Source organism: Phlebotomus papatasi, chromosome 2, assembly GCF_024763615.1.
Source record: "Phlebotomus papatasi isolate M1 chromosome 2, Ppap_2.1, whole genome shotgun sequence".
Lineage (NCBI taxonomy): Eukaryota > Metazoa > Arthropoda > Insecta > Diptera > Psychodidae > Phlebotomus > Phlebotomus papatasi.
In genome coordinates, this window is record NC_077223.1 from 7,441,462 (window position 1) to 7,463,284 (window position 21,823).

The 21,823-nt window shown below is 36.1% G+C and overlaps 5 protein-coding genes across 7 annotated transcripts in view; 3 read left to right on the plus strand and 2 right to left on the minus strand.

The window, feature by feature from the left end:
• Window positions 1–4,158: 4,158 nt before the first annotated feature.
• On the minus strand, window positions 4,159–5,480 carry LOC129802318 (28 kDa heat- and acid-stable phosphoprotein). Its single transcript, XM_055848041.1, has 3 exons — window positions 5,289–5,480; window positions 4,449–4,934; window positions 4,159–4,380 (listed from the first exon to the last, which is right to left on the minus strand). Exons 1-3 carry the CDS (start codon window positions 5,296–5,298, stop codon window positions 4,343–4,345), a joined length of 534 nt encoding a protein of 177 aa, XP_055704016.1. The 5' UTR covers window positions 5,299–5,480; the 3' UTR covers window positions 4,159–4,342.
• A 29-nt stretch (window positions 5,481–5,509) lies between these two features.
• Window positions 5,510–12,737, plus strand: LOC129802309 (uncharacterized). Its single transcript, XM_055848028.1, has 4 exons — window positions 5,510–5,768; window positions 5,833–5,945; window positions 6,019–6,130; window positions 11,828–12,737. Exons 1-4 carry the CDS (start codon window positions 5,601–5,603, stop codon window positions 12,647–12,649), a joined length of 1,215 nt encoding a protein of 404 aa, XP_055704003.1. The 5' UTR covers window positions 5,510–5,600; the 3' UTR covers window positions 12,650–12,737.
• On the plus strand, window positions 12,730–13,449 carry LOC129805041 (uncharacterized). Its single transcript, XM_055852850.1, has 3 exons — window positions 12,730–12,898; window positions 12,954–13,239; window positions 13,302–13,449. The coding sequence occupies exons 1-3, from the start codon at window positions 12,730–12,732 to the stop codon at window positions 13,447–13,449; spliced, it is 603 nt and encodes a 200-aa protein (XP_055708825.1).
• On the minus strand, window positions 13,441–17,933 carry LOC129802312 (actin, clone 205). Of its 2 annotated transcripts, none has more exons than XM_055848033.1 (3): window positions 17,764–17,933; window positions 13,786–14,741; window positions 13,441–13,717 (listed from the first exon to the last, which is right to left on the minus strand). In XM_055848033.1, the coding sequence occupies exons 2-3, from the start codon at window positions 14,708–14,710 to the stop codon at window positions 13,512–13,514; spliced, it is 1,131 nt and encodes a 376-aa protein (XP_055704008.1). In that variant the 5' UTR covers window positions 14,711–14,741; window positions 17,764–17,933; the 3' UTR covers window positions 13,441–13,511. The 2 variants fall into 2 exon arrangements, with proteins under 2 accessions (XP_055704008.1, XP_055704006.1); XM_055848031.1 differs by having other exon boundaries at window positions 13,786–14,738; window positions 17,764–17,841.
• Window positions 17,934–21,561: 3,628 nt separating this feature from the next.
• The window catches only part of LOC129802306 (phospholipase B1, membrane-associated-like), a 62,020-nt gene continuing 61,758 nt past the window's right edge, over window positions 21,562–21,823 (plus strand). The window contains exon 1 of one of the 2 annotated variants that reach the window (XM_055848023.1): window positions 21,562–21,778. The gene's annotated coding sequence lies outside the window, so the exon portion shown is untranslated. The remainder of the gene's footprint in view (window positions 21,779–21,823) is intronic. The other variant, XM_055848020.1, reaches the window with a different exon arrangement.

A 21,823-nucleotide genomic window follows, 5' to 3' on the forward strand; every position in this document is an offset into this window, starting at 1 on the left:
AAGAACTTTCGTAACTTTCCTGACTGATATCTTCTATTGTATTAAATTTTTTTGTGTTTAAATATTAACTTATATCAACTTATTAATTTGACTACCGTTCAGTATCATTCACTTTTCTCAAAATGTTTGAAAAACTAAAAAAAAACTGTATTTTTTAAGATCATGACTAAATGCCATATCTATTGACACTTTCGGTATCTATTGACACACGAAATTTGAACACCTATTGGACACTTTTTCTTTACACTTTTGATTGAGATTTTGGTTGAAAACTTCCTTATTGCACTGGATGACTCCATCTGGGGGACTGCTAACCAGGGAATCTATTAAATCTCCATCCAGAACGCCCCGTCCTTCCGTAAGAAACTCTTCCCCACAGAGATTTCTGTAAATCTTATGTCCCTTCGCAGCAGCCATTCTCGTGATGATAAACTTCTCTATCATCATAATCTTACATTGTATTCCTTACAGGATGCAATGGGCAGCTTTTAGATTTATAAAACTTGACACTCTCCTTAAGAATTCTCTCTCAACAGCTTATAGACAATACTCTTTCCATTAGGGCATCTCTGGTGCAGTCGAAATTTTTGTCACGCATTAGATTTCTGCAGTGCTAGAGCTGAAGGAAGTTCTACTATAAAAATATCACCAGTGGCAACTCACCAACAAACATTCTTAGTCTTTTTTGCGCACAAACACTTAACTTGTTAGTAATTTCACTATTTCTTTCACAAAAATGCAGCAACTTTGTTTACTTTTATTCATTCTTCTTATTCTTCTTCATCTATCAAGCTGATACAAAAGTCGCGGCAATCTGAACCTGTCAATAGACGTTGAAATCGACGATTTTGTCTCGGTTTATTGACACTGTAATTAAATTCATTTTAATTAAAATAAATTGATGCAAATTGTATATTAAATTAAAATTTAGTTATTTTTTGACTGTTATGCAACAGATATACGTTCATTTTATTAAAAAAAAAATAGAAAAAAATTATTTTTGTAAAAGCTTCCTTCTTACACTTTTTCATAAGAATCTTGAAATTTCTCCACGTCGACAATTGAAATTGCTTAAACCTTTTTAAAACCTTCTTAAATTCGCAGAACAGTTCTAGAAAAGGGTAGGTTAAAGGAAAGCAGGTCAGATTACATGAATTTCACTAGATATAAACAATTTATATTAAATAAATTTCAATGTTTTGATGAGAGTGTCAATAGGGGTTCCCTGTCGAACAGACGTTCCTTTCACTAGTTTTCGCGTGTTTTCTCAATAACTATAATAGTGGAAAATGGGAGGAAAAGCTCCTACGGTAGAGAATTGTGTTACGATTCACAAAAACACGATGCCGACAGAAATAAGGTGAAAATTGAGCAGTGTTTTGTAGAAAAATTGACAAACATTTTTTTGGGAAAAGGAAATTTTGTGGTTCAGAAGTTTGCTCAGGTCTTTGGAGTGTTTTGTGACAAATATTTTCTGACGAAAAGACCTAAATAGTGAGATTTTTCAAAGATTTGTTCGCGAGGTTGCATCCCAATGCAAAAATTTTTGCCATGTTGGATGGTTCATTCAGTAATAGTCCGACGACAAAAATTCTTGCAAATGTCAGTGTTTAAATGCAGAAAAATGGGCAAAATTTGCTAAGAAATTAGGTAAATAATAGGGTGAAAGGAACGTCTGTTCGACAGGGAACCCCTATTGACACTCTCATCAAAACATTGAAATTTATTTAATATAAATTGTTTATATCTAGTGAAATTCATGTAATCTGACCTGCTTTCCTTTAACCTACCCTTTTCTAGAACTGTTCTGCGAATTTAAGAAGGTTTTAAAAAGGTTTAAGCAATTTCAATTGTCGACGTGGAGAAATTTCAAGATTCTTATGAAAAAGTGTAAGAAGGAAGCTTTTACAAAAATAATTTTTTTCTATTTTTTTTTAATAAAATGAACGTATATCTGTTGCATAACAGTCAAAAAATAACTAAATTTTAATTTAATATACAATTTGCATCAATTTATTTTAATTAAAATGAATTTAATTACAGTGTCAATAAACCGAGACAAAATCGTCGATTTCAACGTCTATTGACAGGTTCAGATTGCCGACTTTTGTATCAGCTTGATAGATGAAGAAGAATAAGAAGAATGAATAAAAGTAAACAAAGTTGCTGCATTTTTGTGAAAGAAATAGTGAAATTACTAACAAGTTAAGTGTTTGTGCGCAAAAAAGACTAAGAATGTTTGTTGGTGAGTTGCCACTGGTGATATTTTTATAGTAGAACTTCCTTCAGCTCTAGCACTGCAGAAATCTAATGCGTGACAAAAATTTCGACTGCACCAGAGATGCCCTAATGGAAAGAGTATTGTCTATAAGCTGTTGAGAGAGAATTCTTAAGAAGAGTGTCAAGTTTTATAAATCTAAAAGCTGCCCATTGCATCCTGTAAGGAATACAATGTAAGATTATGATGATAGAGAAGTTTATCATCACGAGAATGGCTGCTGCGAAGGGACATAAGATTTACAGAAATCTCTGTGGGGAAGAGTTTCTTACGGAAGGACGGGGCGTTCTGGATGGAGATTTAATAGATTCCCTGGTTAGCAGTCCCCCAGATGGAGTCATCCAGTGCAATAAGGAAGTTTTCAACCAAAATCTCAATCAAAAGTGTAAAGAAAAAGTGTCCAATAGGTGTTCAAATTTCGTGTGTCAATAGATACCGAAAGTGTCAATAGATATGGCATTTAGTCATGATCTTAAAAAATACAGTTTTTTTTTAGTTTTTCAAACATTTTGAGAAAAGTGAATGATACTGAACGGTAGTCAAATTAATAAGTTGATATAAGTTAATATTTAAACACAAAAAAATTTAATACAATAGAAGATATCAGTCAGGAAAGTTACGAAAGTTCTTAAAGTGTCAATAGACGTTCCTTTGACCCTAGATAAAGTGAAAAGTTTTTGAAAAAAAGTGTCTACGGTGGTAGTGGAGTAAAAATTGAAAAGTGCAATTAACATTTTCATTGAGAGTATGTGTACGTCGATTTTGTGTTAATGCGGCAGACAAGAATGCCAAATCATATTTATGGTGTTTCACCACAGATGGCGCTACTAGGGTGGAATAACCGGCTATCGCCATGTTTAGGAAAAAATTAAATTCATTTAATCATAACTTTTGAATCCTTGTTACAAGATAAGTCAAATTTGACACAAAGTTACTTAGATGTATTGGCTCTAGATACGTGAAAACAATAATCCTAGAACATAACGCTGGACTACTTGAAAAACTGATTTTTATTAATAATGCAAAAATAACCATTTCGTCGCCACTTTTTACCACTTTTCGCCAGTTTTGTAAAATTTGTAACCACTTCTCGCCACCCACTTGAAAAGAACCACACTCGGTTATTTTAGGCAATGCTATGAAAAGAATACATTCACCATTTCTCTTTCCTTGTGATCACTTTATTATTACTCTCTTTAAATGATTTTTCTTCACTTTTATTTGAGAAATCAAATTATGGGGCTTTTGCAGAAAGTAAACAATGCAGATTTGACAACTGAGAATGTACGAAGTGAAGTTAGCGTCGCCTATTGAAAAGATATGGCGACAGGTGGTAAAATCAATTCCAGAATATTACCACTTCTCGCCATGCCTAATTTTTATACAAAAATAATATAAAATGAAATATTAATTGACTAAATACAAATTTTATGTATTCCACAAGTGCAATTAAATATTCAATAGACAAATTATTTACCCAAATAGGTATTTTTGGCCTGATGAAAATTTGACGACACTTAGTACATTTGGTAAGAGATGTTGGATTCGATGCACTTGCTTAAAATATTGCTCTAAAAAGTGATCAAAATCGTTAATCCAAAACGAATAATTATTATTTTTCGATTCTATGCGTAGAAGCAGAAACAATACAAACAAATTGCGACTCATTTATTTCATAAATTGCGAAAAATAGCGATTTCAATGTAAGTGGCGAGAAGTGGGGCACTGGCGAGAACTGGTGATTCCACCCTATGTCGGGTTTCTCGAGTTTCGCGAAGCCTCGAACAATTGACAAGGGTTTCTTAATATGAGTTACCCCTTGGCTCATGATCTGATTTTTGTTATCAATGATAAAATGAAAACCATTCAAGAGTAAACAATTTTTTGGCGATGAATATTATTTATTCCACTAGAAACACATTTTCTTAAATGTAAAAACAAATTTCAGTATAGATGTGCCTTTAGGGAGGAAAATTCGGTGAATATCCAGATTTTGTCCAGGTTGTCGAGGATTGAGAGGGGAATTCTGGGGGCGGATGCTTCTGGCTGATCGTCCTTGCACTATCATGCATTCGATGCCTTCTTCCGTGCCTCCTCTTTCTCTGCCAGATCAAAAAGAAGAAATTGCATTGAAGCCTGCAAAAAGGTCATTTGTCCGGCAATTGCTTACCCTTCTTTTCCTGCTCCCTTCGTGCAGCTGCCTCTGCCCTGTGCTGCTTTATGATAGCCAATCGTGCCAGATCTTCACGTGCCTGCTTCGTCTTGCCCTCAGCATGGAGCTTCATGTACTGCCTACGAGCTTTCTGCTTCTGAATCTGCTCCTGCTCGCGCCTCGTGAGTTCTGGCTTGGACGTTCCTTCCTCCAGATTTATCCTACCAACTTTCTGGCTCAGTTTCTTGGTCACTCGATTGGGATTCTCAATTTCAATTAGCCCTGAGACACCTTTGGGCTTCCCATCTGACTCAGAGTCTTCCTCTTCGTCTTCCTCTCCATCGCCTCCTTCGGAATCCTCGTCCTCTTCTTCCTCTTCAGCACTTTCGCTATCACTCTCCGTCTGTTTCAGGGACTTCTTCTTCTGCTCCTTCAGGCGCTCTTCCTCCAGTTCTTCCGGATTGGTAAAGTGGCGACTGCGCCCTTTGTGATTCACAAATTTTCCTGCAAGCAAAAGTTTGGTTATGTTTACACGGAGTGTTTTTCTACGGATTATGCCCAATGCACAATAACTTTTGTTTGGTAAACATGTTTTTGACATTTCAATGAGAGTGAGTGAGATCTAGATCTAGTCATCTCGCTCATTCTCATGGGAAATTTTGAAAACATGTTTACAAGCAAAAGTTATTGTGCGCTGGGCATTATTTTTAGGATTTTGCACTTTGAAAGCAAAAATAATAAAACTGTCTGGCTACTATTTTTTCTTCCTGGTTGAAAAGCCAAGAAAAATGGGAAAATTGCAAGAAATAGTGAGAATAAAGAGAAAAAGACAATGAGATGTAATCTTGCAATTCTTACCTCGTGGCATGATTTAATGTGAAGTATTTGAACAATCACAGGTGCGAGAGATAATCAGGAGTTGATTGACGAGGAAAATGCCCCAAAATCCTATAAATTTTCCCTAAAAAACGCAAAAAATCAAATTTTTCACAACACGATCCACAGTCACAGCTGTCGGAAAACAATTTCCACACCGGGTTGCCAGATGTCATTCCACATTGCAATCGGGTTCTCTTCGGTTGCCTTCGGCTGACTTTGGCTGTTGAACGCCGGTTCAAGTGCAATTTTGTTTACGGGAATTTCCACGGAGTTTTCCAAAAGGAAGTCAAAATGTTTCGTATTAAGATTACTCAGTTTATCAATCCTCATCTGTTCTATTATCAACACGAGGAAGATGAGCTCCTGCCAAAGCCATATGAGGGTTATCTCAGAAGAGAACTGCCCAACAGGGAATACTTCTTGAAGTCCAATAAAGGTTACGAGCCCAAAGTGCATGAGGTTGGTATTTTTGCAATTTCTGCAAAAAATTTTCGCAAACTCAACAAATTGAACCATTCGACAGGTTGTTGCTCACTACAACATCATAGAGGACAAGTGGATAAGGGCTCAAGTGGACTACATTACTCACACAATTGACAGGAAGAAGATATTCTTCCTCTTTGCTCTGGATTATGGGTAAGCATGTTTTCTTCATTTCCCTTCATTCTGGGGAGATTTACGCTAAAATTTTGATTCTTTCTGATTCCAGGTACTCCATGGAGAGTATTGGGAAGTGGCTGTGGCCCCTGCCAGAGTCTATGCAGGAAAAATCCAAGATTATCTTCTTGGGAGGCATCACTGATATTGTTCCCTGCGAATGGGTAAGTCTATTTAATTATTTTCTTTTTAAATTAAAATAAGTTCGATGCAATGGGAATTTCCTCGCCGTAGAAAATATTGCATCTCTAGGAAATTTTTATAAAAATCGAAAAAAAAACGAAAATGAAAAACCTATCAACGTTAAATTGCCAAAAGGTACAGTCCGGTGTTAGATATGATAACGCAATTTTTGAGAAAGGTAAAAATTTAAAATTTCAATCTTTGATAACGTAGTAGGAAGATAGGGAGTATTAGAAATCAGAATAATTTAAATCTGCTGAATATGAAGACGTTTTTCAGAATTTCTTTAATTGGAAAGGATAATGGGGTAAAAGATGACAAAATAGTGCACTGATAATTAGGGTAAATTAAGCTAATTCAAAACCTGCTCCAAATGGAAATTTTTCGCTACTGCAAATGGAGACGTCATTGTTTTCACGATAAATACAGTACTAAATTATTATATTTATATATTTTCTATACTACAGTTTCATTATTTCGTTAATTTTCCTCCAAATAAATCGAAAATCAATTCATATTCACAAATTTTAATTTGTTAATTTCTCAGAAAAATTAAAAGTGTAGGGGAGACCGGGGAGGTTTGGGACACTTTTTCATGTTTTGACTTTGAGACACTATTCCAAAAAACCACGATAGTGTATTACAATTTTATGGGGTCTATAGGATACTTACGAGTACTGACTTTATAAGAAAGGGACAGATAATCCTAACCGGCTTATGTAGGTGAGATTCTTAACGTGAGCTAACTCGGAGTGCATGCAAATTCGATTTAGAGCTGAAGTTGGGAGACGCCATTCAGTTATCTTGAATCAAATTCGTGAAATTATACAAATTTTGTATTTAAACCAAAATATCAAGGATTTGGATGAACTGACAGAAAAGTGATATATGGATGAAATGTAGACCAGAATGTTCTCTATAATTTTCCCATAGAACATGATCTCATCGATTACTCAGAAACCAAGATAAGCGAGGTTTTTTGTTTCTTAACTCGTTTTTTTCATCCAGAGTGCCCCAAGTAGTCATTTGTTGAGCTTCAACTATTTCAAAGAATTGTTGTATTTTGTGGGACTTTCCATTTAAAACCCTAAGTGTCTTGGTGGAGTAGAGGCAGTCAAATTGGCATCTGAGTGATTTCAAAGCGTTTTTATGGGAAAAATCATTTTTTTCACACTTAAACGGCAAAATCGGAGTGATAGCGTAGTCTGAGCGGAAAATGATGTATGGACGAAATGTAGAGACAAATGTGTTCTACAATTGTGTCGAAGTAATCATCAAAATCGGTTTAGCGACAGTCGAGATAATTGAGGTTATGTGATATTGAAATTGGTTTTTCGACTGTGGCGCCCCTGGTGTTGGTCCCACGAAGTTCAAATATTCTAGAAAGTTGTAGCATTTGGTGTGATCTTTCGTTTAAGCCCTCACTCATCAAAATCGGTCACATAGAACCGGAGATATGATTTTTTGAATTTTGTGAACTTTGACCCCTCATATCTCCGGTTCTGTTTTAACCACAGCGCGCATACGCACCATTTTGGAAACGTCCTAGACTGGACTACAACATACTAAAATTTCATTAACTTGCACAATGCCGTTTTTGAGAAAAGTGACTTTGAATTTCGATGAATTTTGACGCTATCACAGCGCCACCTGTGGTGACTTTTTGAACTTCCATCTGAAAGTGCTCATCGAGACGAAACGAAAAAGGTAAAATTTAGGTCGCTATGTTAATTAGAACCGGAGATAGAGGCCGGTCAATGTTCGAACTTTGACCCCTTATAGCTCGGGTCAGGGGTTATGGATCGACTTAAGGTTTTTTTTTGTTTGATATGTATAATCAACGGCTACAACATACTAAATTTTCAGCCCGATGCACAATGGAATTTTTGAGTTATTTAACTTTTAAGATTTAAAAATTTTCTTTTTAAAAAAAGCGCCCCTAGCGGTGGTTTTATGAACTTGCGATGTTAGAAGGGGAAGTGGCATTTCACGAGAGCTTTCCAAAAAGCCCTCACTTTTTAAATTCTGACAATTAGAACCGGAGTTATGGCCATTTTAAGAAATTTTTTTTGGACCCTTATAGCTCGGGTCAGGGGGGTCGGGGAACCTTAAGTTTGGTATTGATGGAAAGCTCTAAGGCCCAGCTATAACATACTAAAATTTGAGCCCGCTCGATGCCATAGGTGCGGAGCTATTGAGAAAACAAAAAAAAGGGGGGTCTTCAAAATGGCGGAAGGAGGGGTGGGGGGTGGGGGGTCTATGCACCAAGTTGCAATTTTCACCCGATATATAACCTTTGCCGAAAACCGCAAGTCGATATCTTTTTTAGTTTAGGAGCTATTAAGCTCCAAAGAGCGGCCGGCCGGCCGGGAACGTAACTTAGCCACATATATATTCGGAATCAGGAAGTGGCGAAACACATTTTGGCCAAATTTGAGGTCGATCGGACGACATGAAATTTTGTTAGGATTATAGTAGGTGAGATTTTGTTAAGAATCTCACCTAATACTCGATAGAACTTGGAAAACAACTGAGTTTTCTTGGATAAGATAAAACATTTTACTTGACGCTTTGTCCCAAACCTGCCCGATGTGGGGCAGTATGGGACGCAAAAGGGGATGTTTGGGACGCGTTTTTTCTCGCACAATTTGCATTATTGGAGCACGTTAATTAATTTTAAGTACTAGATTTAAAATATTTCTAATCGAAATAAAAATGTTTAATCTTTTTTTCATACTTAGAAATTATTACCAATTTAATTTGTACAGTAGGAGAGTCATTTATTCTCAATCATTTATTTAAAGTATTTTCATATTATTTTCCATCTACCTTTCTTTGCTTTTTTATTCTAAGTATTACAATCATGAACATCAAATTCCTCACACGAGTAGATTTTCTTACAACTTTTAGTTTTGAACTCATTGACGGAACCTGTTTGATTTTGCGACAACTGCAAATTACCTGTTTTTTTTATTAATTTCTCTGAAAAAGTACTCGTTTTGCCTTTTCTGGAGAACTTGTAAGATTTGTAGAGGATATTGCTCGAGAAATTTTCAAGAAAATAGCTTTTAACGGGATTGAGCAAAGGTTGAATATCCTTTGGAGAATAAATTATTGATTCCCAAGATATTGATGGTTTAATTGTCCCTGTAGACAACTGCTCAACTGGTAAAGTTTGCACAAAAAGTAGATTTCCAGTAGAAACTGGGCATTAGGGTGGAATAACCGGCTATCGCCATGTTTAGGAAAAAATTAAATTCATTTAATCATAACTTTTGAATCCTTGTTACAAGATAAGTCAAATTTGACACAAAGTTACTTAGATGTATTGGCTCTAGATACGTGAAAACAATAATCCTAGAACATAACGCTGGACTACTTGAAAATCTGATTTTTATTAATAATGCAGAAATAACCATTTCGTCGCCACTTTTTACCACTTTTCGCCAGTTTTGTAAAATTTGTAACCACTTCTCGCCACCCACTTGAAAAGAACCACACTCGGTTATTTTAGGCAATGCTATGAAAAGAATACATTCACCATTTCTCTTTCCTTGTGATCACTTTATTATTACTCTCTTTAAATGATTTTTCTTCACTTTTATTTGAGAAATCAAATTATGGGGCTTTTGCAGAAAGTAAACAATGCAGATTTGACATCTGAGAATGTACGAAGTGAAGTTAGCGTCGCCTATTGAAAAGATATGGCGACAGGTGGTAAAATCAATTCCAGAATATTACCACGTCTCGCCATGCCTCATTTTTATACAAAAATAATATAAAATGAAATATTAATTGACTAAATACAAATTTTATGTATTCCACAAGTGCAATTAAATATTCAATAGACAAATTATTTACCCAAATAGGTATTTTTGGCCTGATAAAAATTTGACGACATTTAGTACATTTGGTAAGAGATGTTGGATTCGATGCACTTGCTTAAAATATTGCTCTAAAAAGTGATCAAAATCGTGAATCCAAAACGAATAATTATTATTTTTCGATTCTATGCGTAGAAGCAGAAACAATACAAATAAATTGCGACTCATTTATTTCATAAATTGCGAAAAATAGCGATTTCAATGTAAGTGGCGAGAAGTGGGGCACTGGCGAGAACTGGTGATTCCACCCTACTCTCCATTTTGACAATAAAAAATTGCATGCCACCTACAATCTTGTCGAAAATCAACGTCACATTCATCCCCTTTCAGGTGTCCCAAACATCCCCGCGGGTAGTTTTGCTATTTAAAACCTTTAAGTAAAAAACAACAGCGTATAATCTCTGAAACTTTTATAAGAATGTGTCCCCAGATTATACTGCTAGCTAATGAGATAAAAAAGTTTTGATTATATTTCGCTGATACAAAATACAAAGAGCAAAACTGAGAAATCAAAAAGTACAATTTTTATCAATTTTTAAGAAAGTGTTCATAGAATTAAAACAATGAAACTGTGGATATCCATTCTTTTAGTCAAGATACATCTTAATATTGCTTACGATTGAGTAGTGGCTAAATCCCATTTATTTCAAAAATTAATTGAAAAAATCGCCTTGTCCCACACTACCCCTGTCCCAAACCTCCCCGGTCTCCCCTAGTCCAGAAATTCTTCAATTGGAAAGGATAATGGGGTAAAGATGACAAAAAAGTGCACTGATAACTTCTTCAATCCTAAAGTCTCCAGTTCTTTCTTCTGCTTTTTTTAAAGAGCAATCCCTTAGGGTATTCTAATTTAGAAGATCTAATTTAGAGATGGGCCACAAACTTTGCCAAAATGCGTTTGGCCACACTTCCTGATCACGAACATATGGGTGGCTAAAACCCGTTCCCGGCGGGCCGGCCGATCACTCTTTCGGGCTTAACCTTTTAAGGACGATTGGAATGCCGGTGTCCCATAAAGAAAATAATTTTTCCTGACTACCCAAAGTAATTTTTTTTAATGTCTGTACATAATTATAAAGTAGAAGGTTGAAAGAATCTAGAATATTTTTTGCAAGTCTCTAGCTATTTGCTATGTAGTAAATATTTAAGCTCAAAAAATGGCTGATTTTTAAATTCCCAAATTCATAATTGATTTTATTTATTTTTCATACTTCTGATATTTTTTAAGCAAAACTCTTTTGGCAATAAAAACTACAATACTTATACGTAATATTTTTCATTAAAGCGAAAAATATTATTCATTGGTATTGTCAGAGAAATTACTTAAATTTTTGGGGTATTTTTGTCCCTATCGTCCATAGAAGCACAAAATACACCGAATCAGACTCTGTTGGATTTGCTAAGGTTAGATGTAAGACTTATCATTGATTATGTTTCTCAGTTTAATTTTTATTGTTGATTTTCAGTCCGTAAAAAGTGTCTCGTCGTTAAAGGGTTAAAACGTCTTTCGGAGCCCTTACGATGAAAAACAATTGAATTTTGAGAAAATAATGATTTTATCAGTTCAGTATCGGTTCAAAACCGTTTGAAATGATCGTTCTTACTTGCGAGAAATCCATTGATTCTATAAAAGAATCCAAACTTGTTCACTGATTAATCTATGACCTTGGAAGATCGTTTTTGGGAATAATTCAAGGGGAAAATTTAGGGAAAATAAAGGTCATTATTCCGAAACCGATTATAATAATTTTTCGGTTTGGGGCATTATTTGCATGAATTGCATGGTCTTTGCAGAAATTGAATCCAGTTACGGCCAGGCAGGAGTACATGATGACGAAGCATTGGAACAACGGAGCAATCCTCAGGCTCTCGCGGATGATTGATTCATCCCATGCCATAAATTTCAGTCCTGATCTCCGGATGCAAAATGGGCAACTTTTTGGGAGGCTCACATTCAAGAGTCTCTCCCTGGAACTTGAAGATGCAGGCAAGGTGCTGACGAAAGAACAACTTGCTCTACATTCGGAGAATTTCTTTGAAGACTTGGTTAAGATTCACACGAGGAATTTTCAGAGATGGCAGAACAATGACAGGAATTCTGTGAGTTTTGCTCTGACCACTGTGTCGCCCTTTCTCAAGAATATGGCCATTGCGTCGATGTACAAGGAAGAGGGGAAAGAGGACAGTATCTTGATGATTCTTCAGGATACTGCACACATTAGCAGGAAGGACAGGAAGCTCCTGCGTCAGGAATTTGAGAATATTCAGCGAGAGACGGAAGAGAAGGTGAATTACTGGCGTCAGAAGAATGATGAGTACTTCAATGAGAATCCCATGCCAATGGTTTCGGATACGCAGCAGAAGGTTGACGAGTTGCTGGAGATGCAGTCAGAGTTTTACATAGAGCCAAAGGTTAAGCCACCGGAAATTAGAGTTAGCGAGTATCCTTCCTGGAGTCAGGATGAGGAGGAGGAGTTCAAAGTTGAGAAGCCCAAACCGAAGAAAATTGACATTAAAGCACTCGAGAGGGAAATTCCTGCATCCGTTGTCCAGCCAACGCGTAGAGCACTCACCAGGCCAAAACCTGCTGGATTCATCTTCAATCCTCAAGACTAAAGTTGATTTTTTCAATTTTTTCTCAATCCAAGTTGTCATTGCCAAATAAAGATCTGAAGTTTTTTTTTAAATAAAAAGAAATGATAAAGATTTGCTTTCTTACTAAATCCCTCGAGGCTATTCAGTCCCTGATTTGCTTGGTGATTCACATCCTGGGATTTCTGTACAGACCTGAACCCCTTCCGCATCAGTTCATCTTTTGCGGGACGTTCTTTGCAGCTTTCCTGGTCTCCCTGATTGGGGCAATAAGTATGAGGGTTTTGGGGGAAGAAAAGTTTCCGGAACTCATGGTAATTCCCAACAGGTATCCTAATTCGCTATGAATTGTCAATCATCCAGGAAATCTTCCTCTCTGGCTTCTTCTTTGTCCTTTTCCTGGCCACGGCGATTGTCTCAATGGCCAATGCGGAAAAGGACATTCATTTACTCTTCCTCACGGATGCCGAAGAAGCAGCTCATCCATTTTTCTGGATCAATCGCTTGCAGAGCCTTTTGGCACTCAGCACTGCCATGATTTACCTGCTTCACTCCATCTACTGCCTCGATCTTGTTCTCATTACCAAGGATCCCGAGGATATACCCAGCATTCAGTAAGCTTTAATCCTCCCTTACAAGTTCCAAGAACTCCAGGAATATCAAATAAAATTTTCAGGGAATCCCTCTCGGTTCTGGAAAAGAAAGATTTGGATGCACTTCGACCTCTCAAGCTCAGACTGAGCTTTGCTAATTGGTTCTACTCGAAGTTCAGGGAATGCCGGAGGACTGCCGACGAAGAAGAATTAAATGATGACTCAGATTGAAATTGCATTTATTGTGTCTCTTTAATACTGAGATCGAGTCTTTAGAGAAATTTGGGTGTCTTTTAGAAGCATTTGCGATGGACAATGCCTGGGCCAGATTCATCATATTCCTGCTTGGAGATCCACATTTGCTGGAAGGTGGACAGAGAAGCCAAGATGGAACCACCAATCCAGACGGAGTATTTCCTCTCAGGAGGAGCAATAATCTTGATCTTGATTGTTGATGGAGCTAGAGCAGTAATCTCCTTTTGCATCCTATCGGCGATACCTGCAAAATGGGAATGATTAGGGATTTTTAGGGATGGTTTCTCATTGTTTCATTCAAAATGTCCTTACCTGGGTACATGGTGGTGCCTCCGGAGAGTACTGTGTTGGCATAGAGATCCTTGCGGATGTCCACGTCGCACTTCATGATGGAGTTGTAGACGGTCTCGTGGATGCCGCAGGATTCCATGCCAAGGAAGGATGGCTGGAAGAGGGCCTCGGGACAGCGGAAGCGCTCATTGCCAATGGTGATGACCTGTCCGTCGGGCAATTCATAGGATTTCTCCAGGGAGGTGGAAGCGGCTGCTGTGGCCATTTCCTGCTCAAAGTCCAGAGCTACGTAGCAGAGCTTCTCCTTGATGTCACGCACAATTTCCCGCTCGGCCGTGGTGGTGAAGGAGTAACCGCGCTCCGTGAGGATCTTCATGAGGTAGTCGGTGAGATCGCGACCGGCCAGATCGAGACGGAGGATGGCATGGGGCAGAGCGTAACCTTCATAGATGGGTACGGTGTGCGAAACGCCATCTCCGGAGTCCAGGACAATACCGGTGGTACGACCGGAGGCGTACAGGGAGAGTACAGCCTGGATGGCAACATACATGGCCGGGGAGTTGAAGGTCTCAAACATGATCTGAGTCATCTTCTCGCGATTGGCCTTGGGATTGAGGGGAGCCTCAGTGAGGAGTACTGGGTGCTCCTCGGGGGCCACACGGAGCTCATTGTAGAAGGTGTGATGCCAGATCTTCTCCATGTCATCCCAGTTGGTGATGATGCCATGCTCAATGGGGTATTTGAGCGTGAGGATACCTCGTTTGCTCTGGGCCTCGTCACCCACGTACGAATCCTTCTGACCCATACCCACCATCACGCCCTGATGCCTCGGGCGACCTACGATGGAGGGGAAGACGGCACGCGGGGCGTCGTCTCCGGCAAAGCCGGCCTTGCACATTCCCGATCCATTGTCCACGACCAACGCAGCAGCCTCTTCGTCACACATCTTGAGCTATTAGACTTCCGGTTTTCACCTGCTGCAATCAACGACATCAATAAGGTAAGTCAAATTAATAATTTTCTTACTTTGTTGGAATAAGCCGACGTTAATTGCTATCAACAATAGGGAAATCCGGAAGTCGCCGGGAAGAGACGATCACTCAGGGAAACACATCAACTATCTCCAGAGCTTTTGGCTCGGTCTCCAAGCCTTCATCAGTACATCATTTAGAGACCGATCCGAAAGCTCTGGAGATAGTTGATGTGTTTCCCTGAGTGACTGTCTCTTCCCGACGACTTCCGGATTTCCATATTGTTGATAATTTTGTTACATTTTTGAGATCCTGATTTTTTTAAAAATAATTTGTGCTGAATTTACTTAATTTTTAATCAATTAAAATTTTAGTTTTGAAAAACGGTTTTCCGCGATTTCCGGTATTTCAGGAAAACAAATAGGTATATATTCATTAGGTTTATTGGATATTAAAACTTATAAAAAGTATCCTAAAATAACAATTTGTGAACTAAGAATAATATAAAAAAAAACTTATTGGATTAGATTTTGTTCAGTATATTCCTAAAACCGAATTTGAACGTTTGCATTGGAACGAATTTGCAAATAGAATGCCCTGTATTTTTGTTTTTGTAAAATCTTCAATAATTTCTTTTCTATTTTAGAAAATATTTTTGACCAAAAAGAAGAAAATATAAATTTTCCTAATTATTTATAAATCCTTATTCCTAATTTATTTCTAAAAATAAAACTTTTGAAAAAGTAAACTATTATTTTAGTAAAACAAGTTTTCAAATCCGCATTCGAAAAGAACGCATTACAGTATTACGCATTCAAATTTATTTAATTGCTTTATTTTAAAACTTACTTTAAAAAATATTTATTCCTAAAAATTTTAATTATCCCAACCCAATGACAAAGTTTTGAAATATTTTTTAAACCCGAATTTGTAAAGAACTGGAACCTAATTTTAATTGCAAATTATTCTTTTTTTAGGTTCAATTTTTTCCTAAAGAAAAGAATTATAAGCTATTTGAAACTTCTGATTTTAGTTCTTATTTATTTATTTTTAATATTTGAAAAAAACTGATATGTTTTTATTTTATCAAAAAGAACGAAAATGTTCGCTTTTGTTTCAAAATTATTTTTAAATGAGAAAATCTACTAGAAGTTTAGTCTTAGTTCTAGTTTCTAGTTCTTACTAAAAATATTTTTGATTATTTTATGGATTTTATTATATTTTAAATCCTATTTTATAATTTATTTCTAAAAATAAAACTTTTGAAAAGAAAAACTAATATTTGAACAAAAAAACTAGTTTTCGAAATCGCATAAGAAAAGCACTGGAATACACTTTTGGAACAAAAAATGTTTGAAAAAAAAGAAAAAGAATAATGTTTTTTTTTTTCAAAAACCGGAATTGTAAAGAACTGGAACCTAATTTTATTTGCAAATTAATTTCTAAAAGAAAAGAATAAAGGCTATGCTATTCTTTTCGTTTTAGTTCTTGTTAATATTATTTAAAAAATATTTCTAAAAATTTTAATTATTACAACGAAAAATATTTAAAATAGGATTATTTTTTCAAAACCGAATTTGTAAAGAACTGGAACCTAATTTTAATTGCAGGTTATTCTTTAATTTAATTTAATTATTATTATCTATAGTTGAGGAAATCTACTTCTAGTTTCCAGTTCTTACTAAAAAGATATTTGATTATTTTATTATATTTCAAATCCTATTTAATAATGTGTTTCTAAAAATAAAAGTCTTGAGAAGAAAAACTAATAATTGTAAAAAAAAGTTTTCGAAATCGCATTCGAAAAACACTGGATTACACTTTTGGAACGACAAATGTTTGAAAAAAGAAAAGAATAAAATAATATGTTGTTTTTCTCAAAATCGAATTTGTAAAGAACTGTAACCTCTTATTTTATTTACAAATTATTTTCTAAAAGAAAAGAATGAAGGCTAATGCTATTCTTTTTGTTTTAGATATTGTTAATTTTTTTAAATAAGTTTTTTAAATTCCACAATCTAATATTAAAAAAAACTAATATTTTTTAATATCAAAATCGTGTTCAAAAAGAACCGGCATTTCCCTTTTTAGCCAATTTGTCTATTTTTAATGTCTATATATTTTTTTTCAAAAAAAGAAAACAATTGTTGAAGATTTTATTAATTTTATTTAAATTTTCAAATAAAAATAAGATTTAAAAATTTTAATGAACAAACGAATAATTGAAAGACTATTACAATTTTTAATTTTCAAGTCGTTCTAATATTAAATCCGATTTTGGAAGAAACGGTAGCAGCACCTCATTCTTCCGAAGAAATGAAAATTTAATTTTCTATAAATTAAAAAGGAAATATTTCCTCAAATTACAAAAATTGAACTAAAATTAAGGCTAAAGAAAATTTAGCAATTGACCAAAAAAGAGGATTTTATGAAAATTTATTTTTAAATGCTTTTTTTTAATATTAAAGAAAAACCATTCACATTTTCTTTTTAATTTTTTTAATATCTTTTGCTTCACTTTTTTTTTAAACTTTTACTGGTTTTTTAATTTTCATTCGTCGTGATTCGATCAAGGATCAAACCAGTAGGGCAATTCTGTAACTGTATGACAATGTCATATGACAAATTTAATTTTTTTTATAAGCAAAATACCGAACAACTAATTAAAAATCCAACTCATATCAGTACTAAAGCTTCACAATGTTCACAATGTTTTAATGTTATCCTACTCCAGGATTTACCATTAAAATTTGTCATATGATATTGTCATACTCTTACAGAATTTCCCTACGGGTTCACTACATCACAAAGCCTGAGTTACTACGACTCCTTAAATTTAAGATCCATTAGAGGATTTACTTTAAAAAGAAAATACTTTTATATTTAATTCTTTAACAATACAAGATAAACTTCACTAAAAAAACCACCTAAAACGCTTCTTTCCTTGAAATAAATCTTATCAGACTATCACTCTATCTATCACAAAAGATTGCACGCACAGTAGAATTTTTCTCGAAAGATCACTTACAGTGTAGTTCGCGATATAATCCGACGGGATGCGCGTGATATGAAGAATAATAACGGACAAATATCAGAAGAGCAAGTGAGTGCAAGAGTAAATTTGTGGGCTATTTTATATATTCCCTCGAGATTGCGAAAATAGACGACGATCCATAGATGGTTTGCGTCAGGGCGCGCGATGTCGTCGTTTGGCGGCAGGCCTTTTAAGGATGACCTGGAAGAGGTTACTCAAGGGACGCCCCTTCCACCAGTGCTGCATTCAGTACGATCTCACCTCCTGTTCTAGCACCTTCTCGTGGTTAATCAGTCCACCCCCGTATTCTTGAGATGATGAGTGCATCTCTGCACTCGCATAATTGCTCTTGATTCATTGCGATAGCAAGAGGGGACGACTGAAGTGGCGTAGCGCAGGAAAAAGCGTTTATTAAAATAGTTGAATATCTCTAATTGTCCACAGGGGGATTCTGCCTATTAACAAACTCTCAGGAAAACCCTTCAATCAGTTTGAAAATTTCGTGAAAATTTTCTGCAAATTTTAAGTTTAAAATGGGAATAATGATGATGGGTCTGGTTTATAGACGGAAACTTAGCACGGACAATATAACAAATATCTCATACATTACACCATTCTTAACCTTATTCTAGACACTTTCCAGTTTTCTCAGAAAAGAGCGAAATTAGAATAAGAAAAACACTTCTTTTTCTTTTGCTTTTCCAAAACTGTGAGGAAATATCAAGATTCCGGTTTAGAAATTGTTCTATTTTATTCTGTTTCAAGCGATTCAAAAGTTATCAATGAAGTATGCAACTAAATTTCAGAAAATTTCAAAAGAATTTCAAAAAATCATTAACCGATTCGTTACTTTGGAAGCCTTGAAGCCAGTTGGAATTTCTCTTGACTGGAAATTTTATACAGATTTTTGATGTTTTCTAGGATTATTTTCATAAAGTTTGATTTTAAATTAATCCCAATTGACCATAACTGGTTCACAAATTCGCTCTAAAATACAGTTTTACAGTTGACCTTGGGAAATTTTCAGAAGGAATAGAAAAAAAGTCCCTAGCGAATATGGATGAAATGTCTCCTTGGATAACAAGCATTAAGTAAATACTCCCTCCGTTCCGAAATAAGTCGTACGTTTGGGAAAAAATCTTGTTCCGAAATAAGTCATACGTTTGGGAAAAATTGGAATTAAGGGAAAGTTTGTTGGTAAATGTTTTATGTATCAACAATTATCTCTTGTAAAGAACTATTGCTTATGTTCAGTACTAAAATTGGGGTCCGGTCTTGATGGTATCTTGAGGAATGAATGTCTTCAAAATGTCTTATTTTTGGCGTTTTATTTTCAATCTAACATAGATGCAGAATGGTGAGAGATACAGACTTGGGACGTTCGGGGGACCCCCCCATAAGTTGACCCTGGGAACATTAATATGTTATTTATTTTGCCCCCACTCCTTCCCTTTCCCTTCAAAATCATGTTTTTTGGGATTGCTCGAAAACACGTCGTGCGATTTCTTTTTTTCAATTCAGAATATGTTTTAGAGAAACATATAAAGTGTCCCAGGGTCAACTTTTGGGGGGTCCTCTGAAGGTCCCAAGTCCCTATTTCTCACCATTTTGCATCCAGATATTCGAACACATAAAAAATGGATATTCTTTTTATTGCTCATTCTGCAAAATTTGAGCAATAAAAAATGTCATATCGGTAATAACTGTTGAGTTCTACTTGTGCATACTAAAAATTTAGAACAAATTCTATCCTGTAATGTTAATCACAGTCCATTTTTTAGTAATTAACTATCTACCGGAGCTCTTTGAAAAAAACGCGAAAAATGGACAACTTCAACATATCGAATCCTCAACATACCATCGTGATAGGATCCTCATATTATCCCTGAACATGGAGGATAGTTCATACACAAGATATTTGCCAATAACAAAAACATTCTCTGAAACCATTCCTTAATCCCTAATTTTTCCCCAAACGTACGACTTATTTCGGAACGGAGGGAGTAAGAAGAAATAATCGTTAGATTCTTATTGAAAAAATATCTTAAAAAGGTTATCTTAAAGGGCATGACATCTTATTCACAGTTAGAAAGCACTTGCAGCACAGCAGCATTATTTGTTCTTATTTTAATTTTTTTAAATTCATGACGTTGGCTAAGATGGCGGTGGACGCTGTAAAACTTCAATATTTTGCTTATCCAATTTTTTGTCAAAACAAAACATTAGAGAACATCGATTTATGGTCTTCGTATCTTTTTGCATTTCCTTTTTTTTTTTTTTTGAAAATCTCTGTAGTTTCACAAACTGTCTTAGCCGGTGTCAGCCAAAATCCCGAAAGCCAAAATCCCGAAAAGGCCAAAATCCCGAATGTTGAAAATCCTGAAAGGCGTTAAATTATATGGAGGAAAATGTGTAGAATAATTTCCCAAGACACAGAAGATTTCCCTTTGCCTCCAGCAAGCACGGGTGCAATCGTGGGAGTAGCTATGACACTTTTAAAAATTCGTGATTTTGGCTTTCGGGATTTTGGCTTTCGGGATTTTGGCGTTCGAGATTTTGGCTTTCGGGATTTTGACCGGGACCCGTCTTAGCCAAGTAGTATTAGTAGCCTGAATAGTCATTGAAATGACTTGTGATTGGTTTGGGCTTTAGCCACTTAAGTGGCTACAACGTTCATTCAGGGATCCGGTCGGGCCTCTCGCAGTAGATTTAGATTTAGCAGAAGGGGCGGTCAATGTTGACCGCTGCATCCAAGGCTCTGTATTGGGCCCATTATGCATCCCCTAAGAATTTTCTTCTATTAAGGGCAGGGTGTGTCAAGCCAACCCGTTCTCCGGATAAACTCTATCAAACAGGCCGGCTATATCCTTGATAATTCACTTTGAGGCAGCATCGCTTTACTAAGCAACTTCCGCCCCAAATTACATAAACTGGAGCAATCACACACAAGGTGTATGACCGCCTCCTCAGTCTCATTACATCCCCTGTTGAATCGCATTGAAAGACAATATTATGCAGATGTTTCTTCAAACCTTTTGAAGAAACCGTCCGTTTTTTATCGATATTGGCAATGAACAGTCTGGACACACGATAGTTAGTTGTCGCGGTCCAGTCCGCTTGATGGGCCTTTAATGGGCAGGAGATATTTTTAGGATAAGTTATGGAACCGCCGTGATGTATGTAAGACATTTAGGTACCAATTTTTCAACCTATTTTCAGCGGTAACAGGCATTTCAAAAATTACTTTTTATGAACTCCCGATAGTAGGCAAAATTCTTTCAGTCCGTTTTCACTCAAGCCGGAACTCCCGGTAGGCCATTTGCCTCACTGAAGGTAAAACAAGGTCACAGTCGTCCCCTTTTGGCCTCAACTGAAAGTAACCGGAAAGTCCGGCCATCATTTTAGAGAGGCCGGAGATCGCCCCAGACGTAAATAGTAGTTTTCTGGCTTTATTTTGCTATTTGGGATCCTTGAAGACTTAAAGTTTTCTTCTTCTCATTAGGATTTAAAGATTCTACAAAACTGTAGCGTTTTTGTAACATCTATTTTATGCAGAAATTTCAATAATTTCAAAAATATGAAAACTTCATTTGATGATCTTAACTTTTTCATTGCATTCTCTTAATTAAGAAATTGTGCATCAAAATGTGAAGAGTTTGAGGGTATTCCTGTACTTGCAAAAATTGTTTGAATGTTTTCATTGTGTTAATTTTATGAAGAGTCGCTTTCTAGACGATTAAGAAGTTGCCTGAGCAGCTGCCTGGGCGTCGAAGACATTCCTCCCCTCATCCCATTTTCCCTCATTTTCCCCCCAGAAAAGATGAAAAGATCACGAGAGGTGACAAATGTTGGGGCTCCCAGTCGTTTTTCATCTTCCACCGACCATTGGCTATTATGGCCATGAGGAGGTCACACCATCTCCTCTTGAGGAGCATCTTGTGCAAAGTGCTATCATTCTTGTGTGGAAATCCTTGGAATTATTGAAGTATTCGGCAAAAAGCAGAAGAGGGTGAGTCATTTATAGAGGTGGGAGCTTTAACTCTTTGCTTTCACC